This window comes from Gadus chalcogrammus, chromosome 12, assembly GCF_026213295.1.
Source record: "Gadus chalcogrammus isolate NIFS_2021 chromosome 12, NIFS_Gcha_1.0, whole genome shotgun sequence".
Taxonomy (NCBI): domain Eukaryota; kingdom Metazoa; phylum Chordata; class Actinopteri; order Gadiformes; family Gadidae; genus Gadus; species Gadus chalcogrammus.
The window spans coordinates 32,212,511-32,234,101 of NC_079423.1; the positions used below are offsets into that span (position 1 = coordinate 32,212,511).

The 21,591-nt window shown below is 46.0% G+C and overlaps 1 protein-coding gene across 1 annotated transcript in view; it reads right to left on the bottom strand.

Moving 5' to 3' along the window:
• Positions 1–21,271, bottom strand: part of LOC130392834 (tetraspanin-1) — a 35,481-nt gene extending 14,210 nt beyond the window's left edge. The window contains exon 1 of the mRNA XM_056603323.1: positions 21,227–21,271. Coding sequence (XP_056459298.1) covers positions 21,227–21,271 — 45 coding nt within the window. The remainder of the gene's footprint in view (positions 1–21,226) is intronic.
• Positions 21,272–21,591: the final 320 nt, after the last annotated feature.

The following is a 21,591-nucleotide window of genomic DNA, read 5'->3' on the forward strand; positions in this document are numbered from 1 at the left end:
GGGACTGGACCCGATCAGGTTCAGACGAGGAGGAGAGGAAGGGTGAGGAGCTGAGAGAGATGCACTAGTCTTCTCCCACAGGTGAGGCTGGAGGGCTTAGTTCAATCCCCGCTTTTAACAGCAAAGAATGAAATGGGGTCAGAGCCCAGGATTCACCTTTGTGAACATTTGTTAAAGCAAGACCACAATTTGAAGAACCTTTCTCACACGACGAACACATAGCAACTCCCAAGGCTTCCATCCGTTATTCTAATGGCTGATTGGTTTCTATGTCCTGGGGAGGACGGCTCCACGCCAGTCGTTATTATCAGGGAGCAGAAAGCAAAGGGGGGACTTCATTGGAAGTGACCGTTGAATGGCTCTGGCCCTGGGGGAGGCTGCTCTGCCCCCCAGCTCACTACCAGCTCACTCCCAGCTCACTACCAGCTCACTCCCAGCTCACTCCCAGCTCACTACCAGCTCACTACCAGCTCACTCCCAGCTCACTCCCAGCTCACTCCCAGCTCACTACCAGCTCACTCCCAGCTCACTCCCAGCTCACTCCCAGCTCACTACCAGCTCACTCCCAGCTCACTCCCAGCTCACTCCCAGCTCACTCCCAGCTCACTACCAGCTCACTACCAGCTCACTACCAGCTCACTCCCAGCTCACTCCCAGCTCACTACCAGCTCACTACCAGCTCACTACCAGCTCACTCCCAGCTCACTACCAGCTCACTACCAGCTCACTACCAGCTCACTACCAGCTCACTCCCAACACCCGGCTTTGTGCTTGTGGGCGTTTCAGCGACTATTTATTGGCAGTAGTGTGGGCATTGACCAGGATATAGAACACTGTGGCACTTGCCCTGTCAAAAAATGCATAATCTGTACCATTAAAAAAAAGGGTATCAATGTCTTAATATGTAGCTCAGTGTTACTCGTGAAATCTCTTAAACAATAGACAGCCGTATATGTTTTACATTGAATATAATGTTACGATGAATACAAAACCCTTATGGGTGCTGAAATACAGTCCATGCATGTTTAATGTCTATTGGTCTAACTAGGTTGTTTTATGTGTCTGAGTATGAGTCAGGAGGGATGGAGAAAGAGAAACAAAGAGGTAGAGATACAGAGAGATAAATAGACTGAGAGGGAGAGAGAGAGGGAGAGAGAGGGAGAGAGAGAGAGAGAGAGAGAGAGAGAGAGAGGGAGAGAGAGAGGGGGGGAGAGAGAGAGAGAGAGAGAGAGAGGGGGGGAGAGAGAGAGAGAGAGAGAGAGAGAGAGAGAGAGAGAGAGAGAGAGAGAGAGAGAGAGAGGGGGGGAGAGAGAGAGAGAGAGGGGGAGGGAGGGAGAGAGAGAGAGAGAGATGGAGCAGGGACAGATGGAGACATTACAGGAACAAGCCGTGTTCTGCATCACACTGACAGCTGATTACCCTCCCCGTCCCTCAACCATCCTCCAATTGCCTCCCAAGGAATTGCCATCATCTTATTAACACGCACACACACACACACATGTGCACTCACACACATGCACAAACAAACATATGCACCCACGCACTCACACATGCACTAATGCACACACACACACACACACACACACACTGGTGAGGCTGAGGGGACCGTGAGGGAATGACCAGCGTGTCGTGTTTCATCACAGTCTCCGGCGCCTCGCAGCCAACACATCAGGCCAGGCTGGGAATACAGAGAGCAGGCTGTGATTGGACCATGGTGACACACTGACAGTCCTGGCCACCAAGACAAATGGACCGCATTACTTGTTGCAATACCAGATGTGTTTGTGTGTGTGTGTGTGTGTGTGTGTGTGTGTGTGTGTGTGTGTGTGTGTGTGTGTGTGTGTGTGTGTGTGTGTGTGTGTGTGTGTGTGTGTGTGTGTGTGTGTGTTTGTGTGTGTGTCCAGTGTGACAAAATGTCTATGTTAATATCTGGCTATGACTGTCTCTTCACATTTATCCTTGCTGTGTGTGTGTGTGTGTGTGTGTGTGTGTGTGTGTGTGTGTGTGTGTGTGTGTGTGTGTGTGTGTGTGTGTGTGTGTGTGTGAAACGACTTCATAAATATGTTTGCATTGTTCCCCACCTCCCAGCCTACCCATGAGCCCCTGGCTGAACCAAGGTCGGAAGAGTTGAACAACAAACGTGTGTCCTTCCTTTCCAATGGTGGAACTTCCACACCCAGCTATACTTCAAACATGCTTCGTCTTTTTCTCCCATCTTCTCTTCTCTGTCAATGTCTCTCTTCCTCTTGTCTCCCTAATCTCCCTCTCCCCCTATCGTCTCTGTCCCTAGCCGACGGTAGCTCCTCCCGGGGTCATTCCATCCTCCCACCAGCCCTTGATGCATGGATATTGTGATTGTATGCATGCTAGCGTAGGTGTGAAGCAGATCGCACTGGGAGAGCATTCGCCGGGATCAATACACTAAGCTTTACCAGCATTAGCTTAGGCAGACCCTGGGCTCCTCTTCATATCCCCTGACAAGTCTCATTAACAAACACGTTGCCTTGGTGACGCTGACAACAGCCCGAGTCCAGGTGGATCGGGATGCTGATGGATTTCCGGTCTGCGTGTCCTTAACAGTATCAACAGAACATACAAAAGAGCAGCACGGATCAGAGGGAAGGAATGGAGGAATGTGGGATAAGTTAGTTTACCTCCCAATGTAATCTCCAACCTAAACCACAGGATAGGTCGCTGGTCGATATCGCCCACAACGATCCGTATGAGCGTTCCACCGTTTGTCTGCCACTACTAAACGGATTACATTCATTATATTCTCGGTGGAAAAGGGAATATTTTACGATAGTTTCGACCCTAAAATGCGCTTTGAAAAAAATATCTAGCGATAATGTGGATTACATTTTTTATATAATAAAAAAATCAATTTGAATGGGTCATATTTTAAATACTTCAACAAAAGGAATAAAAAACAACAACAATAAAAACTTAGATATCCGAGTGACCCACAGATGTAATTTTTATTCTTCTTGTTTAGTGGCGCAACCCAGAAGTTTTTGTCCGCTTTGCTCCAGCCAAGAAATCCATTCCAAAGGTATAATGGGGTAGTGAGCACCACCCCAATTTCGTTGTACAAGTTTGCACAATGACAATAAAGTCTGAATCTGAATGTGAATAATTGGTATTAACATGGGGGTCGTAGACCTTCAGGAAGCAATGCAAAGAAACACACCATTCATGGGGGTACAGACATGGGCGTTGATTCTGCTGGCGATGCGTCCCCAGCGTCCCCAGTTCCACCAGTTTTCGTCAAGATTAATTTTGTACCCACCACTAACAAAAAACATGTATTATTACACGGGTCTTCTCAATGCCGTGGAACGCTCCGTTCACTTGCATGGGCTCTTCACAACTTCCGGCGGTGAATTATATTTGATAATTATATTTGATAATTCGCCGTTGCTAAGTAATAATTAAATGATAGTAGTAATAAATAATTGACCGCTGTCAAGGAAAACAAAGGACTTTTTGCCTCTAATGACGTCTTTGGTATCCCTCCGCAATCAAACCCAGCGTCTTCGGTTGCTAAGCGACGTCAACGTCTTTGGCGGACTATTTCTCTGCTGATCAACTCTACGAATGCTGGTAACATATAACTTGTAAAAAGACACTGTGTGAAATTATTTTTTCGTTTTGGCAAGTAGCCATTACTAATAATTCCAATACTCTTTGGCTGGGATGATGAGGCATCAGACAATCAAGTCATTTTAGCCTGAATACATATGTAAAAAGCACCAGAGCAGGTTGCTAGTACCATGGACAGTTTCAGAACGATAACTTGTGGAACTAAATGGATGTGGTAGGCTACACCACGGGATGCATCTGCAGACCACTACCACATAAATAAAGGTAAGACGCGATATTTATTGCTTAAGATTTGCTGGTGCTGTGGCGAGGCCTTTTGTGTTTTTTGTACTCAAGTGGTCGGCTGTCTTAACTTGCAATTGATAGTCGGTGGAGTCAGTCTCTTGTTGACACAAAGTGACTTTTGGTCATTCTTGCTTTGCTTGAATTCTGGAATAATTGTGGGGGGGAGTGCATGAGTTTTGGTCAGAATGCCTGATGTAGGCTAGATTGGATGGAATGCGTGTTGTGAATTGAGAACAGCCAGCTAGCTCATGATGTGATACAGCGTTCAGCTGTGCAACACATATTTTTTATCTTTTTCAATCTTGACGACTTTAGTAGTGCTGTATGTAGCCACTCGTTTGCCCCTTCTGAACTCAAACAAGCAGTTCATTTCCTTTCCTAGCTCCTCTTGTTTATGTTGGTAGCTTAGCCATCTCATGTCACGTTGTCAACATTGGATACATGGAGCAGAACATAGTGGGTCATATGTCCGATGCTATTTGGAAACGTTTTCCTTCATAAAACGTGCCAGACAGATTTTGTATGCATTTTATTTCTTAGTAAATAGCTACATGGGTATGCCATCTTTCACAATATGTTACACCAAATTCTGCGACCCACCGAAAAGTGTGACCCCAGGGGGCGCTGTTGCACATTTTCTGCACATGCACGTGTGCATTATAACAAAAACATAAATAAAACATAAGATCTCCGTTTGGTCTTTCTTTTCTTGATACTAACATTAATTCTAAACAGCATTTTACACAGTAGCCTATAATAAGAAATGCTCAAAGGTAAATCAGCGTAATTTAACCATGACTAGCTTTTTATGGGTAAAGAAGCGCCGGTGAAGGACCGTGCTGAACGCGCTATCCATTGTATGGGCCTGTCAAATGCTAATCAAATCAATCAAATGTATTTATTAAGCACCTTTAATAAAAAGGTAATTGGTTGGGGGGAGATCTTATGTTTTATATGTATGTTTTTGTTATGCCTGTCTACGCTTCAAACTCGTGCATATTGCAGAATATATGCAACAGCGTCCCCTGGGGTCACACTTTTCGGTGGGTCGCAGAATTCGGTGTAACACCGGCACTAAAGAGTGCATCCTCACTGTACCCAGCACTTCTGAGAATGCACTTCCCAATGCGTCTCTGTCCCCAGCACATTTCAAACCAAACTGACGCCCATGGGTACAGACTGACTTGGGACTAAGACGTCTGTCTGGTCTTATTTTAATCAGCATTAAGGTTTAACAAATAGTAGATGATGACCTATTAACCGAGCCCTACACGAGGGCCTCAAAGACAAGTAAGATTCTACATTTAGGTTGGGGTAACAGGAACAGGGAGTTAGAAAGCCTCAGAACACACTGCATCTCGTGCACTCTCACCCCACGGCACCCTTCTGGTATTCGAAGCTAAAATCCTTCCCAGACCTTCGCCCCAGCAATCCAACATACATGACAGCCAGACCTCCATCTCATAGGGGGCTCCAGAAGGCATGAGTGCAATGCACAGGAAGGTTTTTATATCTCATAAGGGCTCTGGCCTACTGACCTCCACAGGGCAGCTGCCTTCACGCGCCTTAAGGCACAAGTTTCCATCCCTGGAAATGGGGATCTGGAACCGACGCCGTTTGACTCTAAGGTCGGAGGTCAAGCCCCTTTCAAGATGGCAAAAATCATACACACCTTCCGCTGGGTTTCAGGAAGGACATCCGAGATTTGGATTTGTAGCGTCTGCAGAAAAAGAAGTGTGCCCAAATGGGCCAACTGGGCCAAATGGGCCAACTGGGCCGTGCTTTGGACCTCTCAGAAGCCTGGGCTGCCTGGCCCACGAGACCTAATGGATCAGAACTTGGTGTAAAGGCACTTTTGGAGATAGGAGAATCGTACCGCCCTGAGACTTGACAATGTCGTTCCTGGGCCTGACTGGGACCCCCACACTGACTCATAAATATCTTAAAAATTCCTTAGAGAATATAACAAATGTCATCCTTTTTGTTTTGGCTGACAGAATCTTGACACACAAAACGTTTAGCTGTTTCCTGGGCCGGGAGATAGGGAGCGCTCTCCTAGCGAACGCTCATACGGGTCGTATTGAAAAAACACTTAATCTGTGTTTTAGGTTGGGGATGGGGACCAGGCCTTACCCTAACCCTGTTCCTCTGGGTTTAGGTTGGGGACCAGGCCTTAACCTACCCCTGTTCCTCTGGGTTTAGGTTGGGGACCAGGCCTTAACCTACCCCTGTTCCTCTGGGTTTAGGTTGGGGACCAGGCCTTACCCTAACCCTGTTCCTCTGGGTTTAGGTTGGGGACCAGGCCTTACCCTAACCCTGTTCCTCTGGGTTTAGGTTGGGGACCAGGCCTTAACCTACCCCTGTTCCTCTGGGTATTAAAGCCAGCTGCTCTCCAGCCAGACTTTAACTCACCAGTCACACAATTCTTCTTAGAACACACTTTCTCCCCCCTCCCCCTTCGTTGTGTGTGTGTGTGTGTGTGTGTGTGTGTGTGTGTGTGTGTGTGTGTGTGTGTGTGTGTGTGTGTGTGTGTGTGTGTGTCCAATACGCAGTATTGATTTTGTATTCCCCACAAGACCAGCCACTAAGGTTAAATCATGAGGAGGAATGAGGAGCTGGAGGAGAAAATAACAGAGCAGGAAGAGGAGGAGCAGCCGGATCAGGAGAGAAGGACCAAGACAGGGAAGACTATCTTCTTCCCCTCTTCTGTTTTCAGTTTGCTTCCTTAAAATCACATGAGCTTATGACATGTTATAATGCCATGGAACGTCAGCAAATCAGTCGTGCTCTGTTTGCGGAGTCAAATACATGGGCTTTTCTCTGATTCCTACAAATATAGTTTTCAACCATTTAAAGACAATACTTAATTAATGACAATACTCCTTAATTGTCATTATCTCTGGTCAAAATTTCCCCCAACCTGAAAGAGACTCTTTCAGTACATCTGGAGAAAGTGTACCGGAAGGTATTAACATCTATACAATTACTTAAAAGGTATGCTTGCTAAACGTTCCACTGTTTTGACCTTTTTCAATGCTTAGCATCACTTCAGCATTAAGAAAGCGCTACATATTCTATAATGTATATTTCTATGTTGTTCTAGCAGCTTTGTGTCCATGGCCACGATGCCCTGGAGAGCGTCAGGATCAGCCGTCATTAGCGGAGAGAGCGACTTAAGGGGTCAGCGCCGACAGAGAGACCGGCTAATTGCATCCTCTCCCATTAGCCCTCGAATCTATACCTGCTCGGAGTGCACTGTGTGTAATTATTAATGCCTCGGACGGGGAACCTTTTCACTCTGACTTACCTCAATCCCTGCTTTACCGTCAGCGAGGCGGGCAACGACTGTCAGTCAGGTCCCCGCCTCGCTCTGCCCCACTGCTGGGTGAAACACCACAACGCGGGCGTCCTAAGGCTGCTAAAGCCTCCCCATAGAACACATTATTTTAATAGCATACCATTTTATTTAATGATATAAATAAAGTCAGGTTAGCTCATTGTAATGTAAAAGTGTCAGTATGACTGAGCACATGAGGTTGTTTTACATATTTGTGTACACTAAAACGATATGAAGACGTGACGAACATGGCGAAAGGGGCGGGGTCACCATCTCCAAAGGCGCAACCAATTAGCAAAATCATTTGTTGCAGTGCGTCAGTAACACAAAATATGAACCCCATCCACCTCTAGTCTTTTTGAGCCAGGGACTGTTCACCTCTGTTCATATGGTGCTTTAAGGGCCTCGGCGACCTTAATTAGATCATCCTGTACTTAAGAGCCCGCTGGTTCCAGACACTCGAGCCCAGTGAGGCTGCAGCCAAACGGAGCGTGGCATTGTGAGAGCAGAGGCTACATGATGGTTAGCCAGCGGTGGCCTGCAGGCCGGCAGCCAGACACCATTCAGCCCTGAGAGCCATTGATTCAGCCTGGACACGGACCACTGACCACTGAGCTGTTTATCTGCTCCACAGCCCCACAGCACCGGCTGTAAGAGGCAGGAGAGCGCCGGAAAGGTGTGGGAAAAAATCGAAACACTGTGAACAATGTGTTCCTGTTTAGTGCCGTTTCAGCACTTTGGACTTTCTCTTGAGTATGCTGTGTGGGGGCAGAGACTGTCTATGGTTGCAAAGCTGTGTGTGTGTGTGTGCGCGTGTGCGTGCGCGAGTGCGTGTGCATGTGTGTGTGTGTGCGTGTGCGTGTTTGCCTCTCCTTCACGTAACATTGAATGCAGGACAGAAATTAAATTAAATCGAGAGAGGGAAAGCGAGAGATGAAGATGACAGCTGAACACATGTCTGGTATCCACGTGAACATGTGGCACCTGTGTGTGAGAGACGACAGGGAGCAGGGGGCCATCTACAGGAGGGCGCCGCGGCAGGGGCGGAAGGCGCAGAAGGCTTGTGTGGATTAGGCACATTTCCAGCAGTGTCGAGCATGTTGGAAATAACCGTTTCCCTTGGTACCTCTGTGTGTGCCTTTGTAATTTAATAATAGCATGCCTTTAAGCAGTGTGTTTGTGAGCATGATTGGATGTATATTATGTATATTTGTATGTAAGCATAAGTAAATTTAATTCTCATACATGCACACATCCACACACACACACACACACACACACACACACACACACACACACACACACACACACACACACACACACACACACACACACACACTCTCCATCTGCCTCTCTCATGTGCCCCACTTTCATTTTCTCACTTTAACTTTTCCATTAGTGGTATCTTACTTGAATAACCGGTGGCATATCGTCTGTGTGCGTGTGTGTGTGTGCGCGTGTGTGTGTGCGTGTGCGTGTGTGTGTGCTATGCGTGCGTGCAGACGATAAACTCCCCTCCTCCTCTATCTCGGCTCTAGTAAAGCGCGGTCTGTCCCAGGGTTAAACGCTCTTCTGTACGAGGGAGGGCTTACCTCTTGTACGCTGACCGTATCTCCATCGTCATCAGTAGCCCCAGGCTTTTTCCTCCCACAATTAGTCCCCTAACAAGTCATTTAATAATCAGAAGCAGGACTAGTAACTATAATATCAGTTGCTTGGTTGTGACATCTGTGCATGGATGTGTCCGTGTTTCCTTTGTGTGTGTGTGTGTGTGTGTGTGTGTGTGTGTGTGTGTGTGTGTGTGTGTGTGTGTGTGTGTGTGTGTGTGTGTGTGTGTGTGTGTGTGTGTGTGTGTGTGTGTGTGTGTGCGTGTGTGTGAGTGTGCGCCTTTGTCTTTTGCATGGCTGATTGCATGCTGGACATTAGTGTTCACAAAACAAACGAGTGCATCATGAGGTGAGAGACAAAGGCTTTTCATGAAGGCAACGTCGGACGCCCCTGGTCCATTCATGCAGCCGCTCTGGAGAATTGTAGTACCCAATAACCCTCCACAGATGTGTGGAGGGTTGTCATGGTAGTGGGAGAGGAAGGGGGTTACAGAAGACTGCCATTGAGCATCCAACAGGATGAGTGCAAGCATCTGCTATATCCTCGCATATGTGTGCGTGGTGTCTGATAATGTGTGTGTGTATTTGTGTGCGTGTTTGTGTATTTGTGTGGGTGTGTTTGTGTATTTGTATGTGTGTGTGTGGGTGTGTGTGATGCTGGAATAATCAGTATTTTTATGTGTGATTATATGGTTTGCCTGTGCTCTGTCACCGTGAGATAAACTCTGTACACACACACACACACACACACATGCACATACACGCATGCATGCATGCACACACAGGTATACTGATATGCACAATCATTTTCCTAATCTGTTGGATGTGTGTCTTTAAACGTAGGCTGGTAAACCTTATTGCCTCTGGAAGCGTTGGCGATTAAACCTGCCATCTGCTGCTCTCAGAACCGTCTTCGGGAGTTTATGATGAACGCCGTCTGGCCTTCAGGTTGGCCTTACTGGTTTTATCCCTGGGTAACAATCTCATGTTCTCATTTAGTATAATTACAAAAGCCAAGGTGCAACAGCTGGAAGCCATCGTCTAAGCATTCGATTTGATCACATTGATACGTAACTTTAATGACATTCAGCCCATCAATACATTTAAATGCCAACCCATACTCACTGTAATCGAACCAATTCTTAACACGAAGCAACACACAAAACAGAGAACAGTAATGACATTCACGGGAGAAATTCCTGAAAATGCTGTATTGTTATTTGCAGCCTATCCACATGTGTGCGGTTGTTTTTCAGTCTTTAATTGAATAGTGCCAGAGCTGTATGGCTAGGGCCCGCTGAGACCCAGCCCAGGGAGAGGCTTCAGTAGCTCCTGCTGGCTGCCGGTGGGGATCCAATTCCCCGCGGCTGCAGCTATGAAACTATGCTATTACCGTGGACCTGGCGATCTAGAGGAAACACATACTGGCTCAGGGGATAGAAAAACGGTAGTCAGAGAATGGAACCCTTACACAAGCATCACCACATCTTACAAGCTCACACACACACGCACACGCGCACGCGCACGCGCGGGCGTGCATACTCTCTGACACACTGACTCTCTATCTCTATATCTTTCTCTCTCTCTCCCTCTATCTCTCTCTGTCTCTGTTCCTCACATCATCTTGTTTCTTTCTTCTGTGACACCTAGGTGTCTTCATTTAACCCCCCCTCCCCCAACACTCACACACGCACGCACATACACACACGCGAGAAAAACAAACATTTACAAAGGATGAGCTATGTGCTTGTTACCTGAGAGAAGAATCTGTGCAATTGAATTCATATCCATTATTTAGGGCTGCATGTCCCTAGAGAATCAGATGTATAGAACGCTTTGGAATATATCATTTGAGAAGAGCAGCTATCATCAGGTTCAGACGTCTTTGACGTATGTTAGGGGCTTCGACTCACTATTCTCCTTCGCCCAAGGACTATGCAAATAGAACTGAATAGTACTGTGCATGTGCTCAAATACTGTTTCATACGCCTTCATCCTTCTCTAAATTTAATTTAATTGGATTATAATAGTTTGGTGCTTTTCTCTGAGTTTGTTGCATAGTTTATTAGGCCAGACACGTATTCTGGACTTACTGAGCATTCACAGATATTCATCTATGGGTGGGAACCGTTGACGCTGCGAAGGACAGTGAGGGGGATGAACGTACCGCAGAGGAAGGTCCCCTAATGGTCGAACACTGAGCACTGATAGAACCTGTGGGGATGGTCATGTGTGTGAGGAGAACAGACACGCCAAACGGCCTATTCAGGGAATCTGTGAGCCACAGGGGAGACGGAAATACGGAAGGTAAAGAATGGCAGGCTTTGATGGAGAGAGTTGCGCAGGAGAATTGTGAACAGTATGTTTTAAACTGCTTTTAACCCATTCTCTCTCTCTCTCTCTCTCTCTCTCTCTCTCTCTCTCTCTCTCTCTCTCTCTCTCTCTCTCTCTCTCTCTCTCTCTCTCTCTCTCTCTCTCTCTCTCTCTCTCTCTCTCTCTCTCTCTCTCTCTCTCTCTCTCTCTCTCTCTCTCTCTCTCTCTCTCTCTCTCTCTCTCTCTCTTTGTATTCCACTTTGTAAAGTTTAGAACCTTGTAAATCTTTCATCACAATGAAAGATTTATAAAAATAAGCTGCAAAGCTTGCCTTGCGGTTATGGAGTTACAGATTGGGATAAAAACATCTAGATTTATGTATTTCAAATTATATTAAGGTTACATGAAGGGACAAAAATAATCTCTCTTTTAAATGACGAATATAAGTATAATATATTATAAAGCATAATATATTGAATAAAATATACCCTAATCTTATATATTTAATAACAAGAATATTTCTGAAGGTTGGATACCATTTTTTTTGTTAGTTTCCGCTCTTTCACTCCCTTACCACACTGAATAAATGTATATAATTCCCTCTCTCGATTTATCTCAATGCATACATACCTTCCATCCGCTTTCACTCTGGCTTATCTGTTACTGAGCTCCCTTAAGGGGAATCCAGAGCAGCCTGGCTCTGTACTCCAGCTCCAACGTCAGACCCTGGGAAGTGGAGATGAAGTTGGGGAATTTTGAGCCATCTTTACCAACGATCTGCTCGGCCATAATTACAGTGACTGGACAGACTCTGGCGTCTAATCTGAATACTGCCACTCTCACACACACACACACACACACACACACACACACACACACACACACACACACACACACACACACACACACACACACACACACACACACACACACACACACACACACACACACACTCCTCACAGTCTTCACAAGTGTGACCGCTCTATTGTCATTCAGGATACATCACGTGTGCAGCAGCAGACCCGGCCCCAGGTCGAGCAGGCCGCGTGGATCCATCCTGTTTCCTCTGTCTGTGTGCAGCCAGAGATCAGCATTAGCATGCGTCCAGGGAGGGGGGGTGGCGGGCCTTTTGCCCCTCGCCCTCGGTACCTGTCGCAGCCAGTCTCCTGCCAAGGACACGACGTTCCCCGTGGAATCAGTCCAGCCTTTATTCTTCCCACACAGCGCTCTGCTTTCCTCTCACCTCTCCCCGTGTGGTTTTATCTCGACGTGTGTCTCGCTGAGCGCTCGGTGGACTCGCTGTGGTATCAGCGGTAAAAACAAGCGGGGATAATTGCTGGCGAGTAAGGACGAGCCTGTGAGCGACAGAATCCAAGGCTTCCATCGGTTCAAGCTTCCCTCCACTATGTATGAGTGCTTGGGCTCCAGAAGTATTTTAGAATTCACGTATGTATTTTTATGTCACCGTTTCTTTTTTTTTGGAGATGTAATCTAATCCTGTGTCCTCCCAATGGTATCAAATGGGAAACGTGATGATATTGGTAGGGTACGGGTCGGGATTAGATTACGTTTAATGTATTCTATGTGAAATTGTATGGGATGTCGAGACATGAAATCAGGTTCTATACTCCTGAAGTAGATCTGTTTTTTCAGTATACCTTTACAAGTACAATATATATGTTTTGTTTCTTCTAAAACATTATCCTAGATGTGTGGTTTAACGCTGGGATTGATACTCTATGAAATACATCATTTATGCATATTGACATCTTAAAAGTGAAGGATGAAAGAGAGAAAGGTCTGTGGGAAGAGTGCCCTGACATCAAAGCGATGGGGCTGTCAGTCTGTTTCCATCCCAGCCCCCGGCCTGGTCTGGCCCTCATCATCACAACCACTGGCCCTGGGACGGCCTCAGATACACCCCGTTTATCACTGACACAACCCTGCACGCGCACACGCACACGCACGCGCACGCACACGCACACGCACACGCACACGCACACGCACACACACACACACAGGGATGGACACTCACACATGGACGGACACACAAACACACACACACACAAACACACACACACACACACACACACACACACATACAAAGGGACACACGCACGCACGCACACACACACACACACACACTGGGACACACACACACACACACACACACACACACACACACACAGGGACACACACATGGACAGACACACATATGAGAACACACACACAGAGACATGGACAGACGCACATATGAGACCAAACACACACACACAAATACAAGGACAGACACACATATGATAACACACACACACACACACACACACACACACACACACTAATCACCTGTTTGTGTTGTTAAATGTATTTTCTTTACACAAACACACACCTACACACACTTATACTCAAACTTTTGTTCCATCTCTGTGTAAATATTTAATGGTGCTGTCAAAGCAGCGTACTATATTCGGATGGCGCGTCATTGGCTTCAGCGCTAATGAAATATTGAGGCCAGAGTGAGGCGGCTCTGCAGCGCCCGGTCCCATCAGCCTGTGGAGGACACGCGGATACATGTGGGAAGGATCCAGGAAGACAGAGGGCAAATGATGGCAAATGATGGTTTGGAACCTTGTTAATGTTTAGATCGCAATGAAGAGGTTTAGAGATTGAAAGAAACAAAATGGTGAATTAAAACAAGAGGGCAGTCATTTTGTAACGATTATTAATAATTATTGATTCAAACATTTCATATGGTCGAATGAGTTTCCAGTCAGGAGCATGTTTTGTGAGTGTATAATATAAGCTGCAAAGCTTGCCTTGCGGTTATGGAGTTACAGATTTGGATAAAAACATCTAGATTTATACATTTCAAATTATGTGTAGGTTACATGAAGGGACAAAAATAATCACTCTCTTTTAAATGACAAATATAGGAATAATATATTATACAGCATAATATTTTTAATACATTATACCCTAATCTTATATATTTAATGACAAGAATGTGTCTGAAAGTTGGAAACCCTTTTTTTCAAGAGTTAGTTTCCACTCTTTATCACTCGCTTACCACCCTGAATATGTGTATATAATTCCCTCTCTCTATTTATATCAATGCATACATACCATCCATCCCCTTTCACTCTGGCTTATCTGTTATTGATCTCCCTTAAGGGGAATCCAGAGCAGCCTGGCTCCGTATTCCAGCTCCAACGTCAGACCCTGGGAAGTGGAGATGAAGTTGGGGAATTTTGAGCCATCTTTATCAGCCAACGATCTGCTCGGCCATAATTACAGTGACTGGACTGACTGTGGCGTCTAATCTGAATGTGCTGCCACTCCATATTTGGAGTGCATGTCCGATCCCAGCTGTTTGTGTGTGTGTGTGTGTGTGTGTGTCGGTGTGTGTGTGTGTGTTGTTTGTGAGTATATGACTGTGACCATGTAGTTAGAGTTACGTATATGCCGAGGTCTGATCTTCTGTAATTGCAGGATGAGTGGATGTCTGTGTGATTGTTGTCCTTCTTCAACCATATTTGAATGAATACATTGCATCTATTTGTTCATCAAATCATTGGAATGAAAATACTTGTTTGGAAAAATATTAATTCACACGTGAAACTTTTGTAAATTGTCTCATCATGAATTCATGCTTGACTGCCAATGACATCCTAACGCTGCTTTCATCGGGTAAGGTTGTAGAATGACCTTACCTTATGTTAATTATGTTCAGCTGGGACTTCAATAACAGGACTCCGATTAAATTCTGTCTCCCAAGGGGCCGTAGCTATTGGAAATGGAACAAAGAGAAGTTCATGAAGACAGTAAAACATAGAACCCTCCTCTACTCTTGGCGTCGAAACTGAGCAGCAACAACAACAACCAAGGGGGAGAATTTGTGTTTTCCACCTCATTTAAATCCGATAATGTATATCCTGTCAGTACGAAGATATTTCAGCCAGCTCCAACAGTGAATATAGCAATTAAGTGCTGTTAACTTTACACACGCCGTAAATTGATTTATTTATGACTATATACATTATAATGTATACAACGTGTATTTGCTTTTGTATAGTGTGTGTGTGTGGGTGTGGGTGTGGGTGTGGGTGTGTGTGGGAGAGGTGGGCGTGTGTGTGTGTGGGTGTGGGTGTGGGTGTGTGTGTGTGTGTGTGTGTGTGGGTGGGTGTGGGTGTGGGTGGGTGTGGGTGTGGGTGTGAGTGAATGAGTGTGTGCGACTGTGCATTCGTGTTTCTTTGTAGTTATTTGTGTGAGGGGGAAAGAGCATCATGGCTGTGGACCGAATCAGAGTGCGTGCTTGTCAGAGTGAATATACATATGTATATATACACAAGTATAATATTCTATTAAATGGCAGGGAAAGAATGTGACACATAAAAAGACATCCAAGGTGGTTATCTCCGGGAGCTCTATTTGCAAAGGGGCAATGTGTTGGAAGACATGGAACGAGGGAACGAAGGGCTCCTCCTACACCTCCAATTGAAGGAGATTGAAAGGTTGTCGTTTGTTTTTCCTTTCTTGTTGCGGCCCCGTAATAACCTACCCTGCGCTCTGCTCTTTGTTCCCAGCCAGTAGCGGCGCGTAGCTGAGGGGAGAGGAGGACAAGGGGGGAGAGCGAGAGAGAGAGAGAGCGAGAGAGCGAGAGATTCAGCACCACATGGTACAGCATCTGAGACAAAGGAGAAGGCAGCGGATGAGGAGCAGAGGGAGTTCTGAGCAGGCTAGCGGAGAGAGAAGATAACCAGAGAGATGTACACCAGATGAACCAGCAGGGGAAGCTGAGGTGGGAAGCCGAAGAAGGTCCTGAAAACCTTTGTCTCTCTGCACCGAGAGACAAAGAGCGGGGGGAGAGATCTGAGGGCGGGTTGGGGGGCTGCACTGACGCAACACCTGGACGTACCCCTGGCCCTCTGCTCTCCTCCCAGGGGGTCAGGTGATTTATCTCATGCGTCGCCGCCCTGCCCGGTGCCTCTGCGGTGTGGCGCTACCCCCAGAGACCGCCTACCCGCTGGGCAGCTGGAGGAAGAACGGCTGGAAGTGGCCTCTCTTTGGTCCCATCTCCTCCTTGTTTACCCCGCTCTCCCCCGGAATAGGAACACACAACATGGAAGCCCTTGAATTCAGATACGACTTTGGCACGGTGGTAGCATGAATGCATTCTGCTTTACCACAATGGTGTTTTTACACAAGATCAGCACTCCCGTTTCACCAACAACCAAAATCAAAACACCCTTCCCACTTTTTGTGTTTCATTGTTAAGCCCCGGCTGGATATCACTTTGTAGCCGTGCCTCTCTGAGGGTGTCCTTGCTACCCAACGCGGAGTGGTGGACTGGAGCCCCCGAGAGATTGTATGAACCAAGGTTTAAAATGTTACGGAAGTCAAGGAGAGAGAAAGAGACGGATCATCCCCTGGCGGACAGCAGTCCCCGCAGTATGAAACACAACACCCTTACCCCACGACATTGACACGCAGCTTCATCTATAGGAAACTCTGTGGGAATGTTTCGACCGAGTGCGTGGTACCTCAGAAGAACATCATAAACACTCACAGATCCTGCACCATGGGGACTCACCCCCTTAGCATTATTATTTCATGCTAATCATAATAATCATTATCATTAGCCAGCACTACTATTGTGGGGAGACAGCCTACAACAGGGAGTCGCAGTTACTCAGCCTTTGTACCCTTTACATACCATGTCAAAATGATGACACGCTAGGCTTTTTGTCGGGGTGACGTGGATCGGCCCAGACGCACATGGCGAGCTGCTGACCGTGTCCCACGACACGGAGTACGACAGCCCCATCCGAGTGCCAGATGTGCTTAATCCCGCACGATGCATGTGGTGCGCCCCATCTCCTGGGGCGCACATCATCTGTTGCCCTAATCTATTCCCAATGTGCTTGTTCATCGATTTCTAAATGAGTTGTTGTATCTGGTGATGGAAGAAGAACACTACTTGTGCTTTAATGCAGTCTGCCTCAAAAGCGTCTAAACTGAGAATTTTTTTTTCTGAAGTGGTTATGCATCTGCTCAGATGATGTGTGGCAAATATTAATATGATCAACACAATTTTCATGAATATTTTGGCAGAGGTCTCCCCTTCAGCTGACAACCACATTAAGGGAATTCAGTCACACCGATTCTGAGGCTCGTCAACTTTATTTATAGCCCTTAAAAAAAAAGAAAGAAACAGTGCTTTCACCAGGTGAAATGTTGCTGAAACATGGAAGATGCTTACATACCAAATGTGTTCCCTATACTAATTACATGCAAAGGCGCCCTGGTAAGCCCCCCATGAAGGTGCAGTAGCCCCGGGCGCCTTGCACACTTGCTTTAACATCTTCCTCTGAGTGCCTCCCTGTTATCGGGGCAGACCACATGTGCCAGAGTGTTTACTCTGCCCTGATATGTATGCACGTCTAATACACTCCTCTGCTGCAAATGGTTCCAGACATTAATGCATTCTAAATGTTGTTTTTCCTTGGAGGAAGGTTTTGACGGTCAGACTTTCTGACGGATCCTTAACAAGCAGTGGGTGTTGGCTGTTAGGTGTTAGTGTGCACATTCGTTAAATCACTCATGTGCCTTTGATGTACACAATTTAAGGTTTTGTTTGTTCTGCATGGTGTCGGAGCCATTTGATGACAATATGTTAAGACAAGGGATGGTTCGATGTTTTTACGTGGAATATGCAGTCATGCATACATTTGATGACAAATGAGTATTCCAAAGTTCGGAATGAATGCTGGGGCTAAACAAGATGAGCCAAAGTTCACATATGGCCGTGGGAGGCTTGCATAACGGTATAGGATTAAGCCGAGCATTCTCCATTGTAATAGCACTCACACAAAGTAGAACTGCTCAAGCTACACAACCCACTAACCTGGAATCACTCTCAGTCTCACCACAATTGTTCCTGTTGCTACACAACCCGATAGCTAGCACCCGAGTTAAGGGGGTCCCCTTTCTTTGAAACCCAATGTGATGTTCTCTAGATTGCCCTGATCTTTTCCTCATGAGCCCTGGTTACACTTGTCGCTTCAGAGGAATCATCTCATCTGATTGCGTGTAAGACATGTCAGGTTTTGATGGGATTTCACTCACTCTGATCCAACAAACCGGGAGACATTTCATCGTGGTGATCACATTTCAAAGGTACGGTAATCTGGACTCAATGTGACCAGATGACTGGCAGTGTAATTAAAGCCACAGTGATACTGAATCTTAGGAGGTTTGTAATCTTTTTCCCTTCAGTTTCTCGTCAGGATCTCTCAGATGGGTTCATTCTTGTCTCATGGTGTTAAGATCATTAGAGTGTTGTCATGGAGCTTGTTACGGCCAATGACTGGCACCTGTACCCAATCGGTAATCAGGTCAAACAAGCTTAAATGGGCCACCACCAGTGTTCCCTCACTCGTGTTGCTCTCCATCAGCCTAGCTAACCGACTGTTATCCATGAATGGCAGTGGAGTTTTGTTCTAGAGAAGGTGTAGAAGGGTGAGCCTCCATTTAGTTTTTTGCCCATGTTTCTTTTCTCTCGTGTTTGTGTAGAGAGGTGTAGGTTAGTATTGTATTTTTAATTAAGTCTAGACTCAAGGTTTTTGTTTGGGAGTTGGGAGTGGCGGGGGGAGGGGGGGATCTTTACATTTACATTTACATTTTATCCAAAGCGACTTATAATTGTACAAGTACATTCGTCATAAGAAGTTAAACAATATATCGCTGTCGGTACACTTAAGATGTTCATAGAACCAAGTGCAATTACCAACAATCGCTAGGTTAACCCATTCCCCGTATACAGCAATGATAGCAGCTACTGCAGTTGCTACACAATTAAGTACTATGAATAAGTACAACGTACATTAAATGCGTACAGTAAGTGTGTTCATTAAGTGCCAGGACGTACAGCATGCGTACAATCTTTCTGGTTGTGAATGGCCTTGGCTACCCTGAAGCCGTTTCCTTCACTATTATTTTGTTACTGTAATTCATACAGTTGGGATCAAATAAACCCTTCTTTCCTTGATTGGTGCCTGGTTGTGATGCGTCATTTTTATCCCTTTCTGCTGTGTTGCCTCCCTACCACGTCTATCGATTTAGGGTTGTAACAGTACATCACTGACTTATTATTTTTGATAATCATGAGTTGGATAAACATATAATTTATTCATCCAAGAGGAGAATTAAGGTGTTATCACAGCTAACATAAAACAATTATTCTGATAATTATGATAAAGTGAAAAAATAGTGTAAAACACCTGCATCAAAAATGGAAAACCGTTTTATCCAATAAGCTTAGAACAGGACCAGATGATGTCTCCTGGTTTCTCCTGATGAATGCGACCGCTGCAGCTCTGCAGAGATGGTGTAACATGAGCTGCTGTCTTATCGGCATGCCCCGAGCCATGCCCTAATTATGGAGGCATGTTCTATATTTACGGCAGATATCCAGAGTCCACGAAGCTAGATATCTCTAAATGTGGTATTTGTGTCAGTAAATTGCAGTCTTAACTACCTAATGATACAGTATGGAAGAGTGATGAGTCATAGTTAAAAAATCTGCTCCAATCATAATAAATTAAAGGGTTGCATAAATGGCACATCAATTAAAAAACATTTGAAAAAACATATTCATCCACATGTATAAAAAAATGTATTGAGCGCTGCAAAGATCAATGGTTCATGCAACTTTTATGATCCCAACCTGTTTATGAACTGGTAAATTCACTTTTTTATTCGCAAGCATATCACCCCTTGTATTTACTACCAGTAAGGCTACACCTGTATTCCATGAATAAAACAGAGATAGTGATAGTAAAAATTCCATGTACAGCCAAGACGGTAGGGCATGCTAGTAACAGTGACTGATTTCTGTTGTCTTCTTTGTATTTGTCTGGTGGCGTCCCTATAGGGCGAGTGTTTACATTAGCACCGCTTCTAACATCACAACAAAGTCATTGTGCTGTTTGCTGTTTAGCCTTTGTTAGAAGAATGAGGTTGAGAGAGTGAAGTGGAGAGAGAGTGTGTGTGTGTGTGTGTGTGTGTGTGTGTGTGTGTGTGTGTGTGTGTGTGTGTGTGTGTGTGTGTGTGTGTGTGTGTGTGTGTGTGTGTGTGTGTGTGTGTGTGAGAGATGTTTTTATGCCCATTAAAGAGACCTGTTCAGTGATGAAGGTTTGCAGTACATCTGAAGCAAACAGTACAAGCAAACATATCTAATGTAAATGCTTCGTTTATTTATTAAATGGCTGTTAAACTGTACATGTTTGTCTGATAAGTGAATCATCAATTGACCTCCGCAGGTGTATCACTTCAGGAGTACAGGGGTGTGAATACAGTCACCCATGGGGATTAACAATTCTCCTTATTTTTGTGAACCTGAACAGACAAACAGAAATACCCTGCATTCACAAATGCACAGTGGATCAGCTTAGCATTGGATAAACTGTACCACCCGTCACAGTGACTGCTGCTCTAATCCCTTTTTGCCGCTAATAAAGCTTTGCACAAAGCCATAGAGTGGCGGATCCTGATCGACTCAACTCCCTTTCCTCTCCCATCCTCTCCCCTTCTCTCCTACTCTGTCCTCTCCTCATCGCTCATCTCTCCTTCTCCATCTCTCCTGGCTCCTCTCTCCTGGCTCCTTATTCCTTCACTCTATTCCTGACCAGTTGTAAGGGATCCCTTTCAGCCGTCCATCAGCGTCTTATCAGAGGAGTCGCATCTATTACTTATGGAAGCTGACGTATCAGGTTAGGTTATCAAATTCAAGATTCAACAACGAAATTGAACTGCAGAGTGGTTAAGCCTCAGTACACCACAGGGTTTATTTCAGCAGCTTTTCGCACCATCCAGTGTCTGATTGTCCAGACGGCGTTGGCTCTGTGCAAAAGTACACAGTTCCACCTCACTGGCCAGGAGTCTCATGTCCTTACAGATGTGTGCTGTGACTTCAGGGCACACGCAATAGTGCAGTATATGTGACCATATGCTCTCATGCTATATGCAACAGAGTGGTCAACATGTGGCACTGAGCCTCTCTCGGCAGCACACAGTGACTGACCCGGTTGGAGCGCTTGTTGCTGGTGTTGGAGCAGTCCTCCCCCATGCAGCTCAACCAGGAGCCCTCAGGCAATGACCTCCCTCAGAGAGCTGGAGGAGGCAGTGACCACCCTCAGAGAGCTGGAGGAGGCAGTGACCACCCTCAGAGAGCTGGAGGAGGCAGTGACCACCCTCAGAGAGCTGGAGGAGGCAGTGACCACCCTCAGAGAGCTGGGGGAGGCAGTGACCACCCTCAGAGAGCTGGAGGAGGCAGTGACCACCCTCAGAGAGCTGGAGGAGGCAGTGACCACCCTCAGAGAGCTGGAGGAGGCAGTGACCACCCTAAGAGAGCTGGAGGAGGCAGTGACCACCCTCAGAGAGCTGGAG